Source organism: Ascaphus truei, chromosome 3 (assembly GCF_040206685.1).
Source record: "Ascaphus truei isolate aAscTru1 chromosome 3, aAscTru1.hap1, whole genome shotgun sequence".
Taxonomy (NCBI): domain Eukaryota; kingdom Metazoa; phylum Chordata; class Amphibia; order Anura; family Ascaphidae; genus Ascaphus; species Ascaphus truei.
The window spans coordinates 65,960,056-65,979,700 of NC_134485.1; the positions used below are offsets into that span (position 1 = coordinate 65,960,056).

At 45.0% G+C, this 19,645-nt stretch overlaps 1 protein-coding gene across 4 annotated transcripts in view; it reads left to right on the forward strand.

Moving 5' to 3' along the window:
* The window catches only part of ANKRD13B (ankyrin repeat domain 13B), a 135,080-nt gene that overhangs the window by 19,774 nt on the left and 95,661 nt on the right, over nucleotides 1-19,645 (forward strand). For 2 of the 4 annotated variants that reach the window (XM_075594209.1, XM_075594211.1), the window contains exon 2: nucleotides 1,018-1,265. The exons of the other annotated variants lie outside the window; for them this stretch is intronic. In XM_075594209.1, the coding sequence (XP_075450324.1) occupies nucleotides 1,149-1,265 (117 nt within the window). In that variant the 5' untranslated portion in view covers nucleotides 1,018-1,148. The remainder of the gene's footprint in view (nucleotides 1-1,017; nucleotides 1,266-19,645) is intronic. 4 annotated transcript variants of the gene reach the window in all.

Here is a 19,645-nt window from a genome sequence, read left to right on the forward strand (position 1 = left end):
CTGCCTCTTCGGACTATATAGAGTTACCCCTTTAATCTTTGTCTTATGAGCATAGTATAAACCATTTTTGGCCCCATTCACAGGGAACCCCAGCCACATCGAGTTTTAGGTATGACCAATGAATCAATAAACATGAGAAAGCACTTGGGTTGATACTCAGTGTGCCGTGAAGCTATCCGACAAGATTTAAGCCCCATTTAAGAACCCTTAAAATATTGCTTAGCCATCCAGGAAGCATGGCCCGGCTATAGCCCTCCAGGGAGAGGGGTGAAACATATTGGTATAGACAATGAAAAGACCCATGAGGGTTGGAAAGCTCTAGGGTTTGTTATCAGATATGCCAGTTCTTATCGATTTTTTTTCTTTGTGAGTCTCACAGATTTGGAGGTAGTCTCACATATTTGTAGCATCGGTGCCATAATGCCATGTCTGCTTAGTGGTGCTAAGCCACAAGCAGCCCTGTCAAATCCCAAATATTTTGATTTAGTCTCATGCATCGGGTCTTTGATCCCAAATATTTTGATTTAGTCTCATGCATCGGGTCTTTGAGGAAAGCCGTCACAATGGAGTTTTGTTTGCTCACGCTTATGGGTAACCTAGTGCGGCTCTTTCACCCAAGCAGTCAGAACCACAATTCTTCTACGTCCCTGCATTGGATTGCTCCCTGCCCCCCTTGAACCAATAGTCCCTCCTCCCGGGCACATAGGTCTCATGCATAGATGGGAGCTGGTTCAGACCTAACTGAAAGCAGGCATTTTTAGGACTCCATGGAAATATTATTTATTATTTGATGTGCAATTTGCTATCAAAATGAAAACGTAAAACCAAACAGTATATCTAAACGTGATATTGTCACGTTTGTGGAAGCACCGGAGAAGCGATCTGTAAGGTTGACAAAATACACAACAGAGGCAACAGGAGGATAACAACGCTACAAATAACCATTAGCTGAAATTAAGTTCTGTTTTAAATTACATGTGGTTTTAAGAAGAATATTTGCATTGATTTTCCCGTTAGGCGAACCAGAGCTTTAGGAGCCCACGTACGCTATCTGTAGACGCTGGTGTTTTGCTTGAAGATCACATGTGACAGTGGTATCGTGTCTCAGAATTGTTGGGGGACAAGATAGGCTGACATCTTCCGAGCTCATGCAGTGTAAAATAGCAGCAATGAATGCAAGCTTGTCAATATTTTATAAGGAGAAGAGCCTCTTCATTTGCAGCACAGACATTTCCTTGGGCAGAAGGTTAACCGATGCCCTTCAGGTAACTGAAGGTGCTTTTGAACTCATTTGATTATGCGTTTATTGTATTGTTTGATGTATTCACAATTAATATTTTTATTGCTTCAAGGAATGTCACTACAGTACTAAGGTTTTTTTTAAGAATGTGTTAAAGGTTATAGGCTTGTATTGTATTCCTGTTTAAAACCCGCAGTTGGCCAGCATCCTCTCTGCTCCTTTTTCCAGGGTATTGTTCTGTGTTTATCACATGTATAAGAATTGCACACTGCATCAAACATAAAACAATTCATTATAAACAAAACGCTGCCAAAGGATCATTATGTATAAACTTCAAGTGTGTCTTTTCCAACCTCAGCACCGCTTGCAAGTTCAGCCAAAAAACTGTACTGCTGAAGCATGAAATAGAAGTTTCCATTTTAACATCTTAAAAGCTGTAAACATCAAAAAGGCACTACACATCACAATACTCCAAGTATCCCTTTGTGAGACACCGCTCTCATTTAGAGGGTGGGGGGGGGGGAGGGGGGGTAAACTAAAAAGTACAGAATGAAAGAAGTAAAGAATCATAGGTTTGTCATTTTTCCCCCCCTAAAAATTCAGACACCAACAGACCCATTTTATTTTTGTGACACCATCCGATACCGGGTTTATCAAGGACATGCCTGTCCCCTCATTGGTGTATTCAAGTGCATAGACACCAAGAGCCATATTTACCAGGTGGTGCTAAACCATCAGACACCTTGCAGCTAGAGATGGGCGAATTTGTGAAAAACCGGTGCGCACACGGACGTCCGAAGGCGGATTGGGCGCCAAAAAAAACCGTGGGCCGACACATCTGAATCCGCCGTAGGATTCCTTCCGCACGGATTTTGCAAAAATCCGCCATTATATTAAGAAGGAGCACACCTGGGAGATATGCTAATGGGATATGAAAAGTATATGTAAATGACACATTCCCCACAGCTCCTTCAATATTTCCACATGGCCTATCCTGACAAGCCAGGTCCTAATGTATCTTGTGAGGAAGGGTGTGCTGCCAGGCCCAACAGGATTAGAATCCCCAACCACTGCTATTCAGGGCTTTTGTCTTCCCACGCCGCCACGCGGTCACGTCGTCAGCGTGCAGCCAATGGCAGGGCAGATATGCCCTGTCATGGCCACGCCCCCTCACATGGCCCCGCCCCGCGGTCCCTTAGAGATCCCCTACAGACCGCCGATCGCGGCTGTAGTCTCTGCACGCGCCGCCATGCCGCCAGGCGCGCGTGCCGCTGGGAGGACATGGGCCGTAGCCTAACACGGTGTTCCTGGCTTCCTTTAAAAGCAGACCACTTCCCCTGCATGGTTTCCAGTCACCTGAGATACCTGGGAGATACGTTAATAGGATATGCAAAGTATAGGAAGGAAGCCAGGGGGAGGGTCCACCACAAGGATGATCAGCTACATGTGTGAGCAGTGAGCGGTAGAGATCAAAAGTAGGCTGCGAGCGCGGAGCTATCCAGCATCTGGTTTAGTTACTGACCCTGCTGGGCCTGACAGTACCCCCTTCCCCACAAGGTGCCGTACACCCTGGCTTTTTAGGATAGGTCATGTGGAAACAAAATTATGGAGCGTGGAATATGAGTCATTTAAATATATTTTGCATAATCAATTAGCATACATCCCAGGTGTGCTCTTTTAAAAGAAAAAATTTAAGCACAGGTGTCTCCCCACATGTTGTTTGAAGGAGGGTTTGAGAGGATATATCTATATATATACATACAGTGGTCGACAAATCACCAAAAAATCTACTCGCCGAACAAAAAAATCTACTCGCCACCTAGTACCACACGTGTGCTGCTTGGGCCAATAGGAGCTCGCCACGATGTTAAATCCACTCGCCCGGGGCGTGCAAATGTATAGGTTTGTCGACACTGTATATATATATTATATACATCACTTGGGACTATATTAAAATATCTCTCCTTCTCCCCTCCTGCCCCCCCCCCCCCCCCGCCAACATATTTTAGAATTGGGAAGCCACAAACAAATTCAATTTTCGAATTTAAAAAAATCTGAATCCTTTTCAGCGATTTGAAAAACCCCAGAACCTGCCTTTTTAAGATCGAAATGAAAGGAATTTGTAAATCCGTGGCGGATTCTAATCTCTCCCATCTCTGCTTGCAGTGTTGCTATATAGACCTTATAGCCCAGGTGTAGTAAGTATGGCCCAAGGACACGTTCATGTAGATCTTCCAATTTTCCAAACTAGTTTTTATATAGTTGTTAAGAGGTCTGTAGGAGGACATGTGCAGAGGTACACAATGGAGACTGTTGTAAGGTGAAATTATAACAAGGCTTTATTGTGCCTGTCGCTTTAAACAGCAAAAAAAATCAACATAAGCGAAATAGTGAGCCAACCAAAAACCCCTATCTCTGCTTTGGAGACTATCTATACATGTAGCTCAGCCCTCTCTGACTGGGTTGGTTAGCTAAGCTATTTACCAGCCCCAAATCATGGAGTCATTTATCAATACACAGACATAGATAGTACTCTTATACGAAAATGTCTTATCTGTTAGCTGGGCTGCTGTAGGGGAAGTTTCTCTGCTCTCCTGGAACCGCACCCTTGTGTGCACAGAAAATGTCAGGCTCCAAGTTTAGAATCTTGTCCCCTTTGTCTTGTGGTCAGCTTGTCGCTCAAGACATCTGCCCTTCCTTGGTTCAGCCCCATTGTGGACTAAGGAATCTCTGCTCTGTCTCCAAAGTTCAGCTCAGGTGTGAGCTAAGGAGTCTCACTTCCTGTCTCAAAAGACAGGCTTTTCTAAGCAATCTAATCAGGCAGGTGGTGTTAGTTAATTGCCTACCAGCAGTTAACTACCACACTGCTGGATTAGAGGCACATTTGTGAACAGGGATATGTCCCCTGTTACAAGGTCGAATATTATTGCAGATACTTTGCACAAATATCTTCTCCCTTCCCATTAAATCTATTTGTGGGAGAAATCATGCAAAAAAGTGTTCACCCATATGCCTCACACTGGGTGCGCCAGTCCCTGGAAGATACTGCGTGTAAATATACATAGGCTTACCATGTATGCTTTGCTTTTTGTTTTTACTGTAGCTTCAGATTGTATTATACAACCGAATGACCTAGGGGGGTCACGAACAAACCTGCAGGGTACCCCATGAGAAAATAAACTGTGTTGTGATTTCAGTGTATTGTCAATGAACGCCTTTGTAGTATATTTAAAAGAATAGGACATTGTGAATTTGCAATTACATTCAAGTATACTGACATTACAAAACTGTAATTGTAAATGCAAAATATAGTTGCGGTTAGGTATTTAATTTCAGTTTTCTAATCAGTTTATTAGTAGGTTCAATAAACATAATTATTAGTAAACTATTGTGGAACCTGAGCAATTTCAGTTCCAAAGAAACAGTAGAGATATAGGGGCCTGGGAACTAAGCATTACTACAGTATTTGGGGGGGAGGGGGCTAGCGTAAAATTAGCTCTTTGGGTAAATTAACAGTAAAACAGTAAAAGCTGACGTGCCAAAAAAAAAAAACATACATATTTTCTCTGGGACAAATTTAATCTGGCTGACTCCATAACATGTTAATCTCCTTGCCAATAACATCCACATTTGAGCGACTTGCTGTATGAATCTTCAAATCAATGCTTCTCAAGCCTGGGAGGAGAAGATAAGGATGTCCTGCAGTGTCTGTGGCAGCCGTGCTTGGATTAGCGCAGCTGTTTTACACCTGTGTTCTGTCCAACTCTGAATTTCCGTGAGATGTTACCAGGGGTTCCCTGAGACCAGCATACATTTTGAAGGATTTCATAGGTCTTAACATTTTGAAAATGACTGGTATTCTAGCCTGTTTTTGTTCATCTTAAATAAAAATACTTAATTAAGAGGTGGATACATTTGTTTTTTTGGCATAGGCTCATTATGCTTTTAATGCCTTGGGGAATGGAAACAAAAAAACAGCGCACAACGCCAATAGTGAAGTAGGTAAATACAAATATATATTGAAATAAAGGGTAATTATTCTGCGTACATCAAATAGGTTAAAAAAGTGCATTTAGTGTATATAACACTGGTTACCACTCGGCGACTGCTGGCCTGGAAGTCAGATGTTTGCTTCTCTCAGCAAGAACTGTAGCAGTAGCTCTGGAGCAGAGATCTCACCGGAACTCCTCATCAGACGGTCGGAATCACCAAAGGGGGTTTCCCTTCAAACAGCTGGGCTCCACACTAGGTAGTTACACTCAGAGGGTCCACCAATAGTTCCAAATTTGCTGGAGCAGCTCGTATAGCTCCGCAGTTGAATTCACTGCACACGGAGGCAAGCACGAAGCTTGCAGCAACAATCTCAGCGTGCCACGCTGTCACTCCGTCACGGGACGCTGCGTGATGACGTCACAGTAACCGCAGCAGTGATGCGATCAGCAGGAGTGAATTAAAGTCTCTAAATGGCCCGAAATTACACACAAAGGTAGTAATATCAAAAGCAAAGCCAATGGATAAAGCCAATTCAAAAAGCAATAAGCATATAGATCATGAAACATCCAACGCGTTTCGTAGAACTAACTACTTCTTCAGGGAATAATATTTGCCATTACCCAGAGGTCTTAAATACCTCACAAATGTATCTCATTGGTCAGCCAATAACTGCTAGACCAATCATCTGGGATAGGTAATAGTCAATGTGATAGAGAAAATGTGAGCATTATTTATAAAACAACAACTTTATTAACAATTATAATAAAATACATCCTAACTAAAAACGGAACATATTATAAATAATTAAAAATACTCTGAAATAGAAGAAACACAATATTAGTTTTATAAAATAGACACCATATTAAAATAGATCTAAAAAATATATATAAAATACAAAGCAGGGAGAACAAAGTGCACGGACCGGTAACAAAACCATGGGGTATGAGGAGGGCCTAAGTGTTTAATAAAGTGCCCAGATATCGACATCCTCATTTAACCCCTTAGGAGAAATGGTATCCAATTTATGTATCCAGTATGTTTCTTTGGAAGATAATGTTTTAACTCTATCCCCGCCCCTTCTGTTCACAGGAATAAACTGAATCCCCTTAAAAGTAAGACTAGAGGGATCTTTGTTATGGTAAATTAAAAAGTGTCTAGACACACTGTGTTTATCAAAACCATTTTTAATATTTCTGACGTGTTCCTGTATTCGAACCTTAAGGCTGCGTTTGGTCCTGCCTACATATTGATACCCACACGCACATTCCAAAAGGTATACAATGTGTGTGAAAGTACATAAAATAAAGTCATCAATATTAAAAACTTCATTGGTACTTTTAGAATAAAAAGTTTGTTTGTCAGGGTGTTGATATTTACAAATGGAGCACTTGCCACAGATATAATTGCCCTTGGGTTTAGACCCTAACCAGTTCCTCTGAGGTGCAATATCAGTATTAATAAAAATATCAATGGGTGCTAATAAGTTTTTAAAATGTTTTGCTCTCCTATAGATAAAACGTGGTTTGGTGCTTAAATGGGATCCCAAAATAGGATCATTACACAATATACCCCAGTGGTTATTAAAAACTTTATTCTCACAGTGGTTTTTGTGGTTTTATTGTGCTACAAATTTGTAAGGGTTTCGGTCACTGCACTGTATCACTTATATTTTAAGGGTTAAATAGTGGCGCACAGTATTATTTTTGTTTTCTCAATGCCTTGGGGAACCTGCAACGCATTGAATAGGATGAAGTTGAATGGGGCAATTCACCACGGCCGTTTCACCGCCGTCAGCCAATTTAGCTGCACTTAGCTGCTGTGGGCCAATTCACCGGGGACATTTTTCTGCTGCCATTTCATGGCCACCTACATTACCCCCGGATCCCCCAACCCCCCTGCATTACCCCCGGGCGGATCATCCGACCCCCCGATGCCCTTGCATGATCCCCCTGCATTATCCTGATCGTAGAGTTAGGGGTTAGGTTCCTCCGAACTCTGCATTACCTTGGCATTAGTGTTAGGGTGGTGTTGCCGGCAGCAGCGGCGGGACGTGGGAAAGTGGCGGAAGCGGTGACATTTCCCAGAGAAGAACTGTGACCAGCGGCGAAACAGCTGCTGTAACTTGACGGAGGTGGAATGGCCATGGATAAATGTCCTAGATCAGGATGAGGCTGCTTGCTTCCTGAGTTGGAGTCAGATCGGAGATTCCAAAAGAACACTGCCTCTTCTAAGAACAAAGTAAGATACTAAGGGCAATCGTATGAAGTGAAGATGGTCTCTTGAGAGCTGTTCCTGTAGACATACAAGATACAGGCAAGAACACTCACTTTAAGTACACTCTCGAGTAAGGACATATCGCCCAATAGGCAAACGGCAGCTCGCGCATGCGCCTGTCCGCACGTCCTGAACAGCAATACCGGCTCCCTACCTGTACCAAAGCTGTGCTCAAGCGGGGAAACTATAGAGCCTGTTACAAATGCGTTCTTTATAACAGTTATGCACGTATATGACGATTGCAGTACAGTACATGCATCGAAAAAAAGGTAGTGCTTCACTTTAAGTATATTTTCGCTTTACATACATGCTACGATCCCATTGCGTACGTTAATGCGGGGTATGCCTGTACTGTACAGTCAGGATATGGGGGAGCTATTGCTGGCCATGAGCAGAGAGGAGTATTTGTTCTCAGCTACTAAAGCAAGTAGGGCTTAAAGTGTGTCTTTAATAATGTATTGACCGGCAGGGAAGGAGCTAAAAGTGGGGTTACTAACTCATTACACCAATGTATTTGTACATAAAAGGGTGCCTTCCATTTTATCCTGAAGAAGCATGGGTTGTTGGTTCTGTTAAAACAGACTGCTATTTAGATTTCTTAAGAGCTGCTTTATAACTAAAGCCTGATCACTCCATCTCTGAAACCATTGCAGCATTCCTTTTATCAGTTAGCTATGAGAGGCTAACCAGCTGGAATATAAGCAGTAGGAATTTTTCATTCTGCTGTATTTCCCTGCTGTTCAAAGTGTTACTTGGGGGCATAATAAACATATCGTATAATTATTAAAAATCTGTTATAAAGGGGCACAGTTGGTGTGACATAGCTTGGTGCTTCAATTTAATTGCAAATCCAGGTTATGTCGCTAAGAAGGATTGCACCGCCAAAGGGATGATTGTGCGATTGAGAATTGATGGCTGTGAGGAGGACACCTGCTAATGATCCTGGGAAGGGAGAAGTGAGGGGGGCTGCGGTGGAGCGAGGTGGGGGAAAGGTGGCTTGCCCGATGGTAAAATAGGAACTACAGACGTCATCCCTTTTAAAGGGTCAAGGACCAAAGTGAACTAATTCCATTGACACGTTTAAGGGGTCTTATCTGGACGATTGACACTTTTTTTTTACCCAAATCTGACACCTATCTTCAAAGTTTATTGGGGGGGGGGGGAGTTTTCCCCCAAAAGGCATGACAGGCATTTGTACAATTTGTTACCTGAACTCTCTTATATAAACACCCTACCCCTGATTTTTAATTTATTTTTAAAGTTAAGCTTGGGAGGGGTTTGATTTCCTCTGGCTCCTCCCTTTTGTGTGATGCCACTGTGAGATCTGCAGGTGCTTGTACAGCCTGAGTCCCCCATCCCCTCCTCCCCTTATCTTTATTGGTCCTCTGATAAGGACAGGGCGGGATAATGATGAAGAACACACTTGATTGACATACACTTCCTCATTCTGAGGCCCCTAAGAAATTCAACTGGCCGACTATGTGGAATTGCCCCTTTAACAGCCACCATGTCATTATATATTACAATGTATTTTGCATGTGTTATCACTGCGCACCATGGAACACCTGAGATGTGTTGTGACATGCTTATGTACTGTGATACTGTGCAGGGCCGTCATAGTGGAGTGATACTTCTTTTTTTTTATTCCACTACGATAGCAGGACGAGTTTCTTGGTATATGTGGTCAATGGTGAGGGTACAGCGGGTCAGATATATGGAGGATGGCTTGTTTTCTGATTATCTGTGCTTTGTGTTAGTAGGAGAGTTTGAGATGTGAAGAGTATCGTGCCCTTTGATGTAGCTCATGCCCTCAAACTTTGAGTGGTGGTAACATGTTTGCACTATATACTGCTGGAGTGACCTGCAGTGTATTTTAACATGTTGCACAGCAAATCACTCTAAGGTCTCCTCCAGGGTGATACTGAGCGGGCGCTCGTGCTGGCCACGATGAAACACATTGCTGCAATGTGTGGCCAGCGTGAGTGAGCGCCTGCACGGTGCTTAGCAAATTTGATTTGTGTGCTTGCTGGGGCGTCACGTGAGCTTCTCACCCAATGAGGGCGAACCAGCTCTGTGATGTCATGGCTGCGCCCCATGACCCCCCCCCCCCCGCACCTAGCCGTCCACAAATCGCCAAGCCGAGCAGAGCGCGTGACGTCACGAGCACGAGCGCCAGAGTGCGCTTGCTCCCTGCCTGGCCGCAGCCTTACATTAAAGAGTGAGGGAGATCTTGTCCATTGATTTGATTTCATAGATTTTTCCATTAATTTGCATTGGATTAAGAGAACTTTAATTAAAACAATTACATATATTCAAACAAAAATCAGTCTCTCTGATAAAAACTTGTCATTTTGCAAGTCTCTGCAGGGAGTTAAAACTTTATTACACATTTTATCACGTTATTTAACATAATAATTGCACTATATTGCTCACTGCACACACTGCTCACTGCACACACTGCTCACACTCTCCCAGCACACACTCTCCCAGCACACACTGCTCACTGCACACACTGCTCACACTCTCCCAGCACACACTCTCCCAGCACACACTGCTCACTGCACACTGCACACACTCTCACTGCACACACTGCTCACTGCACACACTGCTCACTGCACACACTGCACACACTGCTCACTGCACACACTGCACACACTCTCCCAGCACACACTCTCCCAGCACACACTCTCTCAGCACACACTGCACACACTGCTCACTGCACACACTGCTCACTGCACACACTCTCCCAGCACACACTCTCCCAGCACACACTCTCCCAGCACACACTCTCCCAGCACACACTACTCACTGCACACACTGCTCACTGCACACACTGCTCACTGCACACACTGCTCACTGCACACACTGCTCACTGCACACACTGCACACACTCTCCCAGCACACACTCTCCCAGCACACACTGCTCACTGCACACACTGCTCACTGCACACACTGCTCACTGCACACACTGCTCACTGCACACACTGCACACTGCGCACACGGCACACTGCACACACTCTCCCAGCACACACTACTCACTGCACACACTGCTCACTGCACACACTGCACACTGCACACACTCTCACAGCACTCAGCTCTCACAGCACACTCTCACAGCACTCAGCTCTCAGCACACAGCACTCACAGCACACTCTCACAGCACACAGCACTCACAGCACACTCTCACAGCACACAGCTCTCACAGCACACAGCACTCACAGCACACTCTCACAGCACTCGGCTCTCACAGCACACTGTCACAGCACTCAGCTCTCAGCACACAGCACTCACAACACACTCTCACAGCACACTACACCACACCTCCCACTCCCCCTCCCTACCTTTGGTGTTGGCTGCCGAGATCGGAGCGGAGCTGGCATCAGGAGGAGGGGGGGTGTCGGGAGGAGGGGGGGGTGTCGGGAGGAGGGGTGGGTGTCGGGAGGAGGGGGGAGTGTCGGGAGGAGGGGGGTGAGTGAGGTGCAGGCTGGGACTCGGAGGGCCACGTGGGCTATGCCGAGGAGGGGGGGTGAGTTAGGAGCAGGCTGGGACTCGGAGGGCCACGTGGGCTATGCCGAGGAGGGGCGGTGAGTGAGGAGCAGGCTGGGACTCGGAGGGCCGCGTGGGCTATGCCGAGGAAGGGGGGTGAGTGAGGAGCAGGCTGGGACTCGGAGGGCCGCGTGGGCTATGCCGAGGAAGGGGGGTGAGTGAGGAGCAGGCTGGGACTCGGAGGGCCGTGTGGGCTATGCCGAGGAAGGGGGGTGAGTGAGGAGCAGGCTGGGACTCGGAGGGCCGCGTGGGCTATGCCGAGGAAGGGGGGTGAGTGAGGAGCAGGCTGGGACTCGGAGGGCCGTGTGGGCTATGCCGAGGAGGGGGTGTAGGTGTGGGGGCATGGGGGGGAGGAAATGGATGCCGGTGGTGGGGGGTAAGGAGCAGGTTGCGGCTGGACTCGCCGTTGCTAGGGGACGTGTAGGGCTTCCGGCCACCTCTTCCTTCCTTCCCTCCTCCCTCCCGATCAGGCGTGCGGCGGCCATTTTTTTAAAAATTAGCGCGACCCCGGGTCTAGCGCGGTCGGATCGGGTGGCCCCCGAGGACCGCTCTATAACGGGGTTTACCTGTAATACTTGATTTAGTCACTATTTAGTGTAAGATTTCACGTTAAAGTTTTAGCGCCTTTTGTTATACACTATCACTTTGTCACCAGCTCAAAAGTATTCACACCATTAGTTCTATATATAGCGTTTTTTTATAGCAATATTAGATCTTACAAGATCAATGCAGGAAAAATGTTTTGCTTACATAGCTGATGCAAACGTAGCTGTAAAAATACCACTAGCTTTAAAGAAGCACCCGCTCCTCCCAGCAACAAAATAATATCACAACACATATAAAAAATATCAGCACCTACCATGATCCTCTCACTATCAAAGGAACCTTGTTTTGACATTTCTCCTAGGACCAAAATGAAATAATTCCAGGGACATATTTAAGAGATCTTATCTGGGTAATTGAAACTTTTTTTTTTTTTTCCAAATCTGACACCTATAAGTTTATTTAATTTTTTATTACTCTTGGGAGGGGTTTGGTTTCCTCTGGCTCCTCCCTTTTGTGTGATTTCACGGTGAGATCAGCAAGTGCTCGTACAGCGGAGTCCCCCATCTTCCCCTCCCCTTATCTTTATTTCTTCTCTGATAAGGACAGGGCGGGATAAAGATGAAGAAAACTTGATTGACAAACACTTCCACCCCTGAGAAATTCAACTGGCTGATTATATAGGACTGCACCTTTTAAGGGATTAATCAATTTATCATCATGTAGGCAACAACCGACATAGGGGGGGTCTCTTGATCAGATAATGTATATGACCTTGTTGTTGTTGAATTCATGCTAAGAAAGGCATGTGGCTCACGTATCTCTTGTATCTCTTGTATCATAGTACAGGGAGAAGGAGTGGCTCAGTGAGTAAAGATACTGACTGGCACTGAGTTTGAAGTAGGGGAACCTGGTTTAATTCCTGGTCTCTGCTCCTTGTGACCTTGGCAAGTCACTTTATCTCCCTGTGCCTCAGGCACCAAAAAACATAGATTGTAAGCTCCACAGGGCAGGGATCTGTGCCTGCAAAATGTCTCTGTAAAGTGCTACGTAAAACTAGCCGCGCTATACAAGAACATGTTATTATTATTAATCATTTGGTGTCGATTTAGCTACTCCATGATTGCGTGTGGTTCTGGAAGTCTAAAAATTGTATTGGGACCTTAATTTTCCTCCATTTTGGCAAAAATAACTGTCAAGTCCGAGGTGGCAAAAACCTCTTCGGCTCGCCTGATGTGCATCAGATTTAAGAATCTTTTTTTTTAGCAAATTTCCTAAATTTACTCCTGCCACAGATATCTATAACTAGCTACGTTGACATTGAAGTAAAAATATACACATGGATGAATAGGCCCCACAGTATTTCTGTCAATGGGATGGCTGTGTTTACAATTCCTCATCACTACCAGCTAAGAAAATCTAAGGGGGGGATCCACAAGTGAGGGAAAGGGAAGGCAATGTATGGCGCGCTTCATACAGAAACGTATCTGTTCAGATTTGGTGTGAGGTACGGGTGATTGAAGCAAGAAAACACATTTATTGACGTCTGTTATTTAAGAGGCGTTATTTAAGACCCTCTCATTTCTTTAGAGGCAGAAACTCAGCAATAAGCAACACTGGAATGTGACTAATCCACAAAAAAAAACTGCTAAAGCCCAAGATAGTATGGCAAACAGTTTTTTTTTAATTGATTTATAATGTGATTGAACATATTCCTTCTACAAACAAAAAGTTCTAAAGGGCAATGGGCGCTAGTTTATTGAAGGAGAGAGTAAAGCAGAAGCAGACAAAAAAAAACATCTTTGTTTAGTCTGTCCCATCCTAGGAGCAGCAGAGCACAGAAACTTGTGCGAATGTTGTCATGATTTGCACAGGTTCCCCAGTGAATAACATCTAGATGGGGATTCTGAGTAGAGATATGCAATAGCTTTTTTAGCTTCCTATTCATTTTGAATGTGGATGTGTCCTAAAAGTTTGCATTACAAGCCTGTTGCATTACACAGCTTGTTCAGCAAAACCTGCTTAAGGAAGTGCAGAATGTATGTATGTATATCTTTATATAGCGCCATCCAGGTACATAATGCTTTACAATACACGCAACACAATGGGAATAAGCGCTTCAGAGATAAAACAATGGAAAAGGGAGTCCCTGTCCTAAAGAGCTTACAATCTAAGTGGTAAGTAGGGATAGCTTACAGAGACAGTAGGAGGGTGTTCTGATAAGTGCGTCTGCAAGGGGCCCAGGGTAAATGCATATGAGATGTATAATATCAGCCAGCGAAGCTACCCATATGCTTATTTAAAGAGGTGTGTTTTAAGAAAGGTCCTAAAGGTGGATAGAGAGGGTGCCGGTCGGATATTGAGGGGAAGGACATTCCAGAGGTGTGGAGCAGTGAGTGAGAAAGGTTTTAGACGGGAGAGGGATTTAGACACAAAAGGGGTAGAGAGAAAACATCTGTGAATGGAACTCGGACAGGTGTATAGCGAGAGATTAGGACCAAGATGTAAGGAGGGGCCGAAGAGTGAATTGTCTTAAATGTGAGGAGGAGAATTTTCTAAGTGATATGGAGTTTAATAGGAAACCAGAAGAGGGATTTCAGCAGAAGAGACGCTGGGACAGATTTAGGAGAGATTAAAGTGATTCTACCAGAAACATTTAGGATAGATTGTGGGGGAGACAGGTGAGAGGCAGGAAGCCCGGACAGTAGTAGGTTACAATAATCGAGATGGGAGAGAATGAGGGCCTGCCGTTAGTGTTTTAGCAGTAGAACGACAGAGGAAAGGGCGTATCTTTGCAATGTTATGAAGGAAAAACATGACAGGTTTTAGCTACATGCCCCAACCTTTCTTCCCCTCACGACACCCACCTCTCTCTCCTTCACACCCCCACTTCTCTCTCTCCTACACACCCACACCTCTCTCTCTCCCTCACACCCCCACCTCTCTCTCACACCCCTACCTCTCTCCATCATGCCCCCACCTCTCTCTCGCCCCATACACACAACCCCCATACACATAATACCCCCTCCCAATTAACATAACCCCCATACACATGAACCCTCCCATACAGATAACCGCTACATACACATAATAACCCTGACTACCACACATAATAACCCTCCCCACCACACAACCCCCATCTTCCACACATAACAACCAACCCCCCCACCACCACACATAACAACCCCCCAGGACCCCGCCACACAACACACACACACGTAATTACACCATCCCAGGGCCTTATCGCACACACATAATAACCGCTCCCTCCAGGGCTCTGAAAACACACACATAACCACCCCCGTTTCCCAAAATACACAAATAATAGCTCACCCACAGAGCCCCAAGACACACACGTCCGCTCCGGTGTTGTGCCGATTCGAAAGTTGGGCCTGACTTCCGGTGTGTGCACGAGGGGAGGAGCTTATACCGGAGGCCAGGCCCAAATGTAAGTTCCGGCTGGCCAGCCGGGCTCCCCACAGCCGCCTGGCGGGGGCAGTTGTCTCGGCTCTCCCCTACTCTCAGCAGCCCTGCATGTGACACCTAGGAAGCATGCTTGTGGTACTGTTGTACTGCCCGCAGTGATGTAGAAGGGGGCAGTAGGGCCAGGCTTGGGAGGAAGTGTGAGGAGCTCCGTCTTTGACATGTTAAGTTTGAGTCGGCGGAGGGTCATCCAGGATGATATAGCAGAGAGACATGCAGAGACTTTGGTCTGTAGAGCAGGTGTAAGGTCGGCATAGAGGTGATACAGTATTTGAATCCAAGAGATGTGATAAGGTCGCCTAGAGAGAGTGTGTAAAGAGAAAAGAGAAGAATAAAAAAAAAATCCATTGAAACACAGCCATTTCAACCTTTTCAACTCATCATATTGAGAGGCGTTACTGATTTTGGGGTTTTCTTGTAATCTTCTTGATTGAAAGTTCACAATGTAACAGACATTTTTGGTACATGTAATTTGAATATACTTACACTGCGAGAAACATTTGAAGGTAGGGAAAGAAAAAGTAGCTTGAATAACTTTTAAGTATAACTCGCAATTATTCAGGAAAAGAGAATAATAATAACAAAGAAACGAGAACAAAAGAAAAGAATAAGCCTTATGACCAGTTGCGGATTTGAAAATCCGCCGCCCCATGGCACTTAGCTGTGTCGTCCGCCTCCTTGCTGCTGCCCCCTCCATCTCCTTCGGAATCCCAGCGTCAAATGACTCCGCGGACGTCATCAACGTGACGGCGTTGACATGGTAACGCGACATCGTGACGTTATTTAACGCTGGGATTCCAAAGGAGATGGAGGGGGCAGCAGCAAGGAAGCGGCCGACACAGCTAAGTGCCATGGGGCGGCGGATTTTCAAATCCGCAGCTGGTCATAAGGCTTATTCTTTTCTTTTGTTCTCGTTTCTTTGTTATTATTATTCTCTTTTCCTTAATAATTGCGAGTTATACTTAAAAGTTATTCAAGCTACACATGTAAGTCCGATAGGCCCGAGAGCACGGCAAATGCATATGAGAAAATACTTGTAGCATTTTTTTTTTTTTTTAAACAACTCTAAATTATATTTTTAATGTATTATAATGTAACAAGCATTTTCTGTTTTTTTAGCAACAATTTACAGTCACATCCCCTGCCTCTTCTGAAACAGGCTCTGGCACACCCCTTTTTCAGCCCTGCCCTCTCTCTAGCAGTGCACCAAGTGTATCTAGTGAGTGCTTGGTCACATGATCTTCCCCAAAGAACTTTGCATCTTTGGTCCTCTTCTGCTGCACTGACAGCCATTTAGTGAACCCCTGAGCCGCATCTTTGCCGATCGATCACAGGTGAACGTAACTAATTACTTATCATTGTGTGGATTGTATTGATGCACATATTAAAGGAAAAAATATATAATAATAATTTTAAAAAAAAGGCAGCTTGGATTGCTGCTTCAAGGAATACCATGAAGTGTATTTGGAGTTTACATGTACTGTATATATTTTCTGGGTTGAGTATTAATAAAACTCTCCCGTAAACCAAATCATTTGTTTGCGTCTTCTTCTTTAGTTAGATTAGTTTCTTTCAATCCATCCTCAATAGAAAGTTAATGTTATCTCTCTAGCATTCTAAACTTGGTGACCTACCAAGTTGTATCCTTTGATGGAGAATTAATTTCCTTGCTGCCATAGCTATAATCTCCAGCATCTTGGTATAGGTTTTAGTTTTAGTTACAGTGTCTTCCTGTTTAATAATTTAACTAACATTTTTATATTTAGGAGTTGGCAGAATTTCCAAGTTTAATTACTACTTGCAAAACATTTGAATATCCTGCCGTAGTGCCAGAGATAATATACTGTGTAATCCCTCATTCTAGAGAGGAGCAGACGGACAATTATTGTTTGGAGCTAGTTTAATTTGGTCTCTTATGCTCAGCACGGGAGTGTATGCTTTATGCTGGGCCGGTGCAACCACTAGGCGACTTAGGCGGTCGCCTGGGGCGGCACATTTTGGGTGTGAAGGAGGACAATAACGGGCAGTCATCACGTAGCAGGGCAATGGGAAAGGAGGAGGGCGTTGGAGGAGGATGTTGGTGGGAGCGGAGAAGGGCAGCAGCGGAGGAGGGAACAAAACAAGCCAGAGGAGGAGGATAGCCGGGGTGGAGCACGCCCCAGCGGTCCGACCCGAAAGCCTTCACTGACTTCCAGTGTCTGTCGCTGCTCCAGTAAAGGTCCTCCCCTGCTCCACCACAAGAAGAGCGCAGCCAGTCTGGAAGCCAGGTAGGCATTTTTAATTGAGTGAGAATGAGGAGGAGAGGGGTGAAAGAATTAGGAGGAAGGAGATACAATTTGGAGGGGGGTGTGAGAGGGGATGAGGGGGAGGGGGAGAGAGGATGAGGGGAGATGGTGAGAGAGGATGTGAGGGGAGGGTGAGAGAGAGGATGAAAGGGGAGGGTGAGAGAGAGTATGAGAGGGGAGGGTGAGAGATGATGAGAGGGGAGGGTGAGAGATGAGGAGGGGGGTGAGAAGATGAGGAGGGAGTTGAGAGAGGATGAGGAGGAGGGTAAGAAAAAGGAGAGGGTAAAAGATGGGGGAGAGTAAGGGAGAGGAGGGTGGGAGAGAGAGTGGGGGTATAACTGTAAGAGACGTGTGCAGAGGTACACAATGGAGTCCGTTTTAAGGTGAAACTAAAATGAGGCTTTATTGCGCCTGTTCCTTTAACACGGCAAAAACACTAAAAATAAACAAAATAAAGGCCTACTCCACTTTGGAGAATATCTACACCTTTACTCCGTCCCTTTCTAACTGGGTGAGTAGCTAAGCTTGTTACCACCCCCAACATATACAGTATACATATAGATATACAACAGTCCAAGAAGAAAGTCTGTTATCTGTTTGCTGTAGCTGTAGTGGAAGGCCTCTCTGCTCTCCTGGGTCAACACCCTTGTGTGCAAGGTCTGTGTCCAGGTATAGAGGTTGGGTTCCCTTGTCTTGCTATCAGCATACAGTCCTTCTGCAGCTCAAGACATCTGTTCCTCTGGTCAGCCCTAGTTGTGGGCTACGGAAATCTTTTTCCTGTTTCTCATAACAGGCTTTTTCTAACACAGTCTTAATCAGCCAGGTGGAGTCTGGTTGATTGCCTGTGCAATTAACCAGCACACGGCTGGATTTAGTTTTTCTCAACAGTGAAAAGTTCCTGTTACAATAACATTTTAAAAACAAATCAATGTGGAGGGGGCACAAGGCTGAAGGTTCGCTCAGGGCGCTGAATGCCTTTGCAGTGGCCCTGACTCTATGTATAATGCTATAATGTATTTCCTGATAAATCGACAAAGACATAACTTTAAGCGAAATAGTAATCCTTGTCAGCATCGGTTCAACGGTCAGATTGAGATTTTTATAGGTAATTTTACCATTTCATCCAAGCCACGTGATTGCTGGTTGTAAATATTAACCTTTATTACACAATTGTATAGGTTAGATGTGGTCAGCCTACTGTACGTGAACGTGAAATATTTATTAAAGAATCCAATGTATTTGTGATTATTTATGGAGAACATTGTTGGTGTAGTGTCTTGTCTGTAAGTAGGCGTAAAAGTTTGATTTTGGTATATTGTGATCTTCTTTTAATTGCTGGAAAGTGTAGAAGGAGTTATCATGATTATTAAAGAGATCTTTTATGTGACATATGCCTTTCGACTTCCAAAATATGAAATGTACGTGTTGCCTTCCCTTCTTGAAAGTTGCCTCTCTTTAGCAATAGTTGTATGCAAGCTTAAAGCAGTGCCTTGTATGTGTTAGGCTGCGGCCCCACTGGCGCTGACCGCGCTGAGCGGGCGGCGCTTGCCGAGCTCACTTTGTGCAAAGTGAATTCTGCCGTCCCCGCTCATGCGCGCGGGCGCGCACGCTCTCCCAAGCTTGGCGCTTGGGAAGTCAAAAAAAGTGTGTTGGAAACGTGCTCAATAGGCCCCCCCATGCAATCCCCCCGCACGCACTTGTAAAATTTGCAGGACACCCGCACTCATGCTTGGAGTGTTGGTGACGTCACCACTCAAGCATGAGCGCGGTCAGCGCCAGCGGGGCCGCCGCCGTAGTTAGTAATGATTAAGAACACTTTACATATGTAGCAGCTGTTATTCGAACACTTCACGCGTTATATACCTCGGAATAGCCATGTCATGGCGCGGGATTTCTTCCAACCATACCGCCTTAAGACGCGAGTGCAGGCGAGTGCAGAAAATGGCATTTTAGTGTTCTGGTTTTTAAACGCCTGAAATTGTCACAGTAGCACAGTACTGTATACATTATAATTCATTCATTTCATTGCACACAAAGAAACAGAATCCATGAAATTCAAACAAAGCAACCGCAATAAACACTTGTGCCTGGGGTGATTGGCCGCGTTAATGCCGTGTGGAATACAGCAGAGCACACAAAAACTGCTCCGTGATTTGTTCGAATAACGGCCGCTGCATCTGTATGTTCAGATCCGCAAACCTGCCTTACCTCAGCTAAACTTATAGGGGTCCAGGTTAAAGTGAATCAGAAGCAAAAAGTGGCCCACTGTGAGTGTCCATTT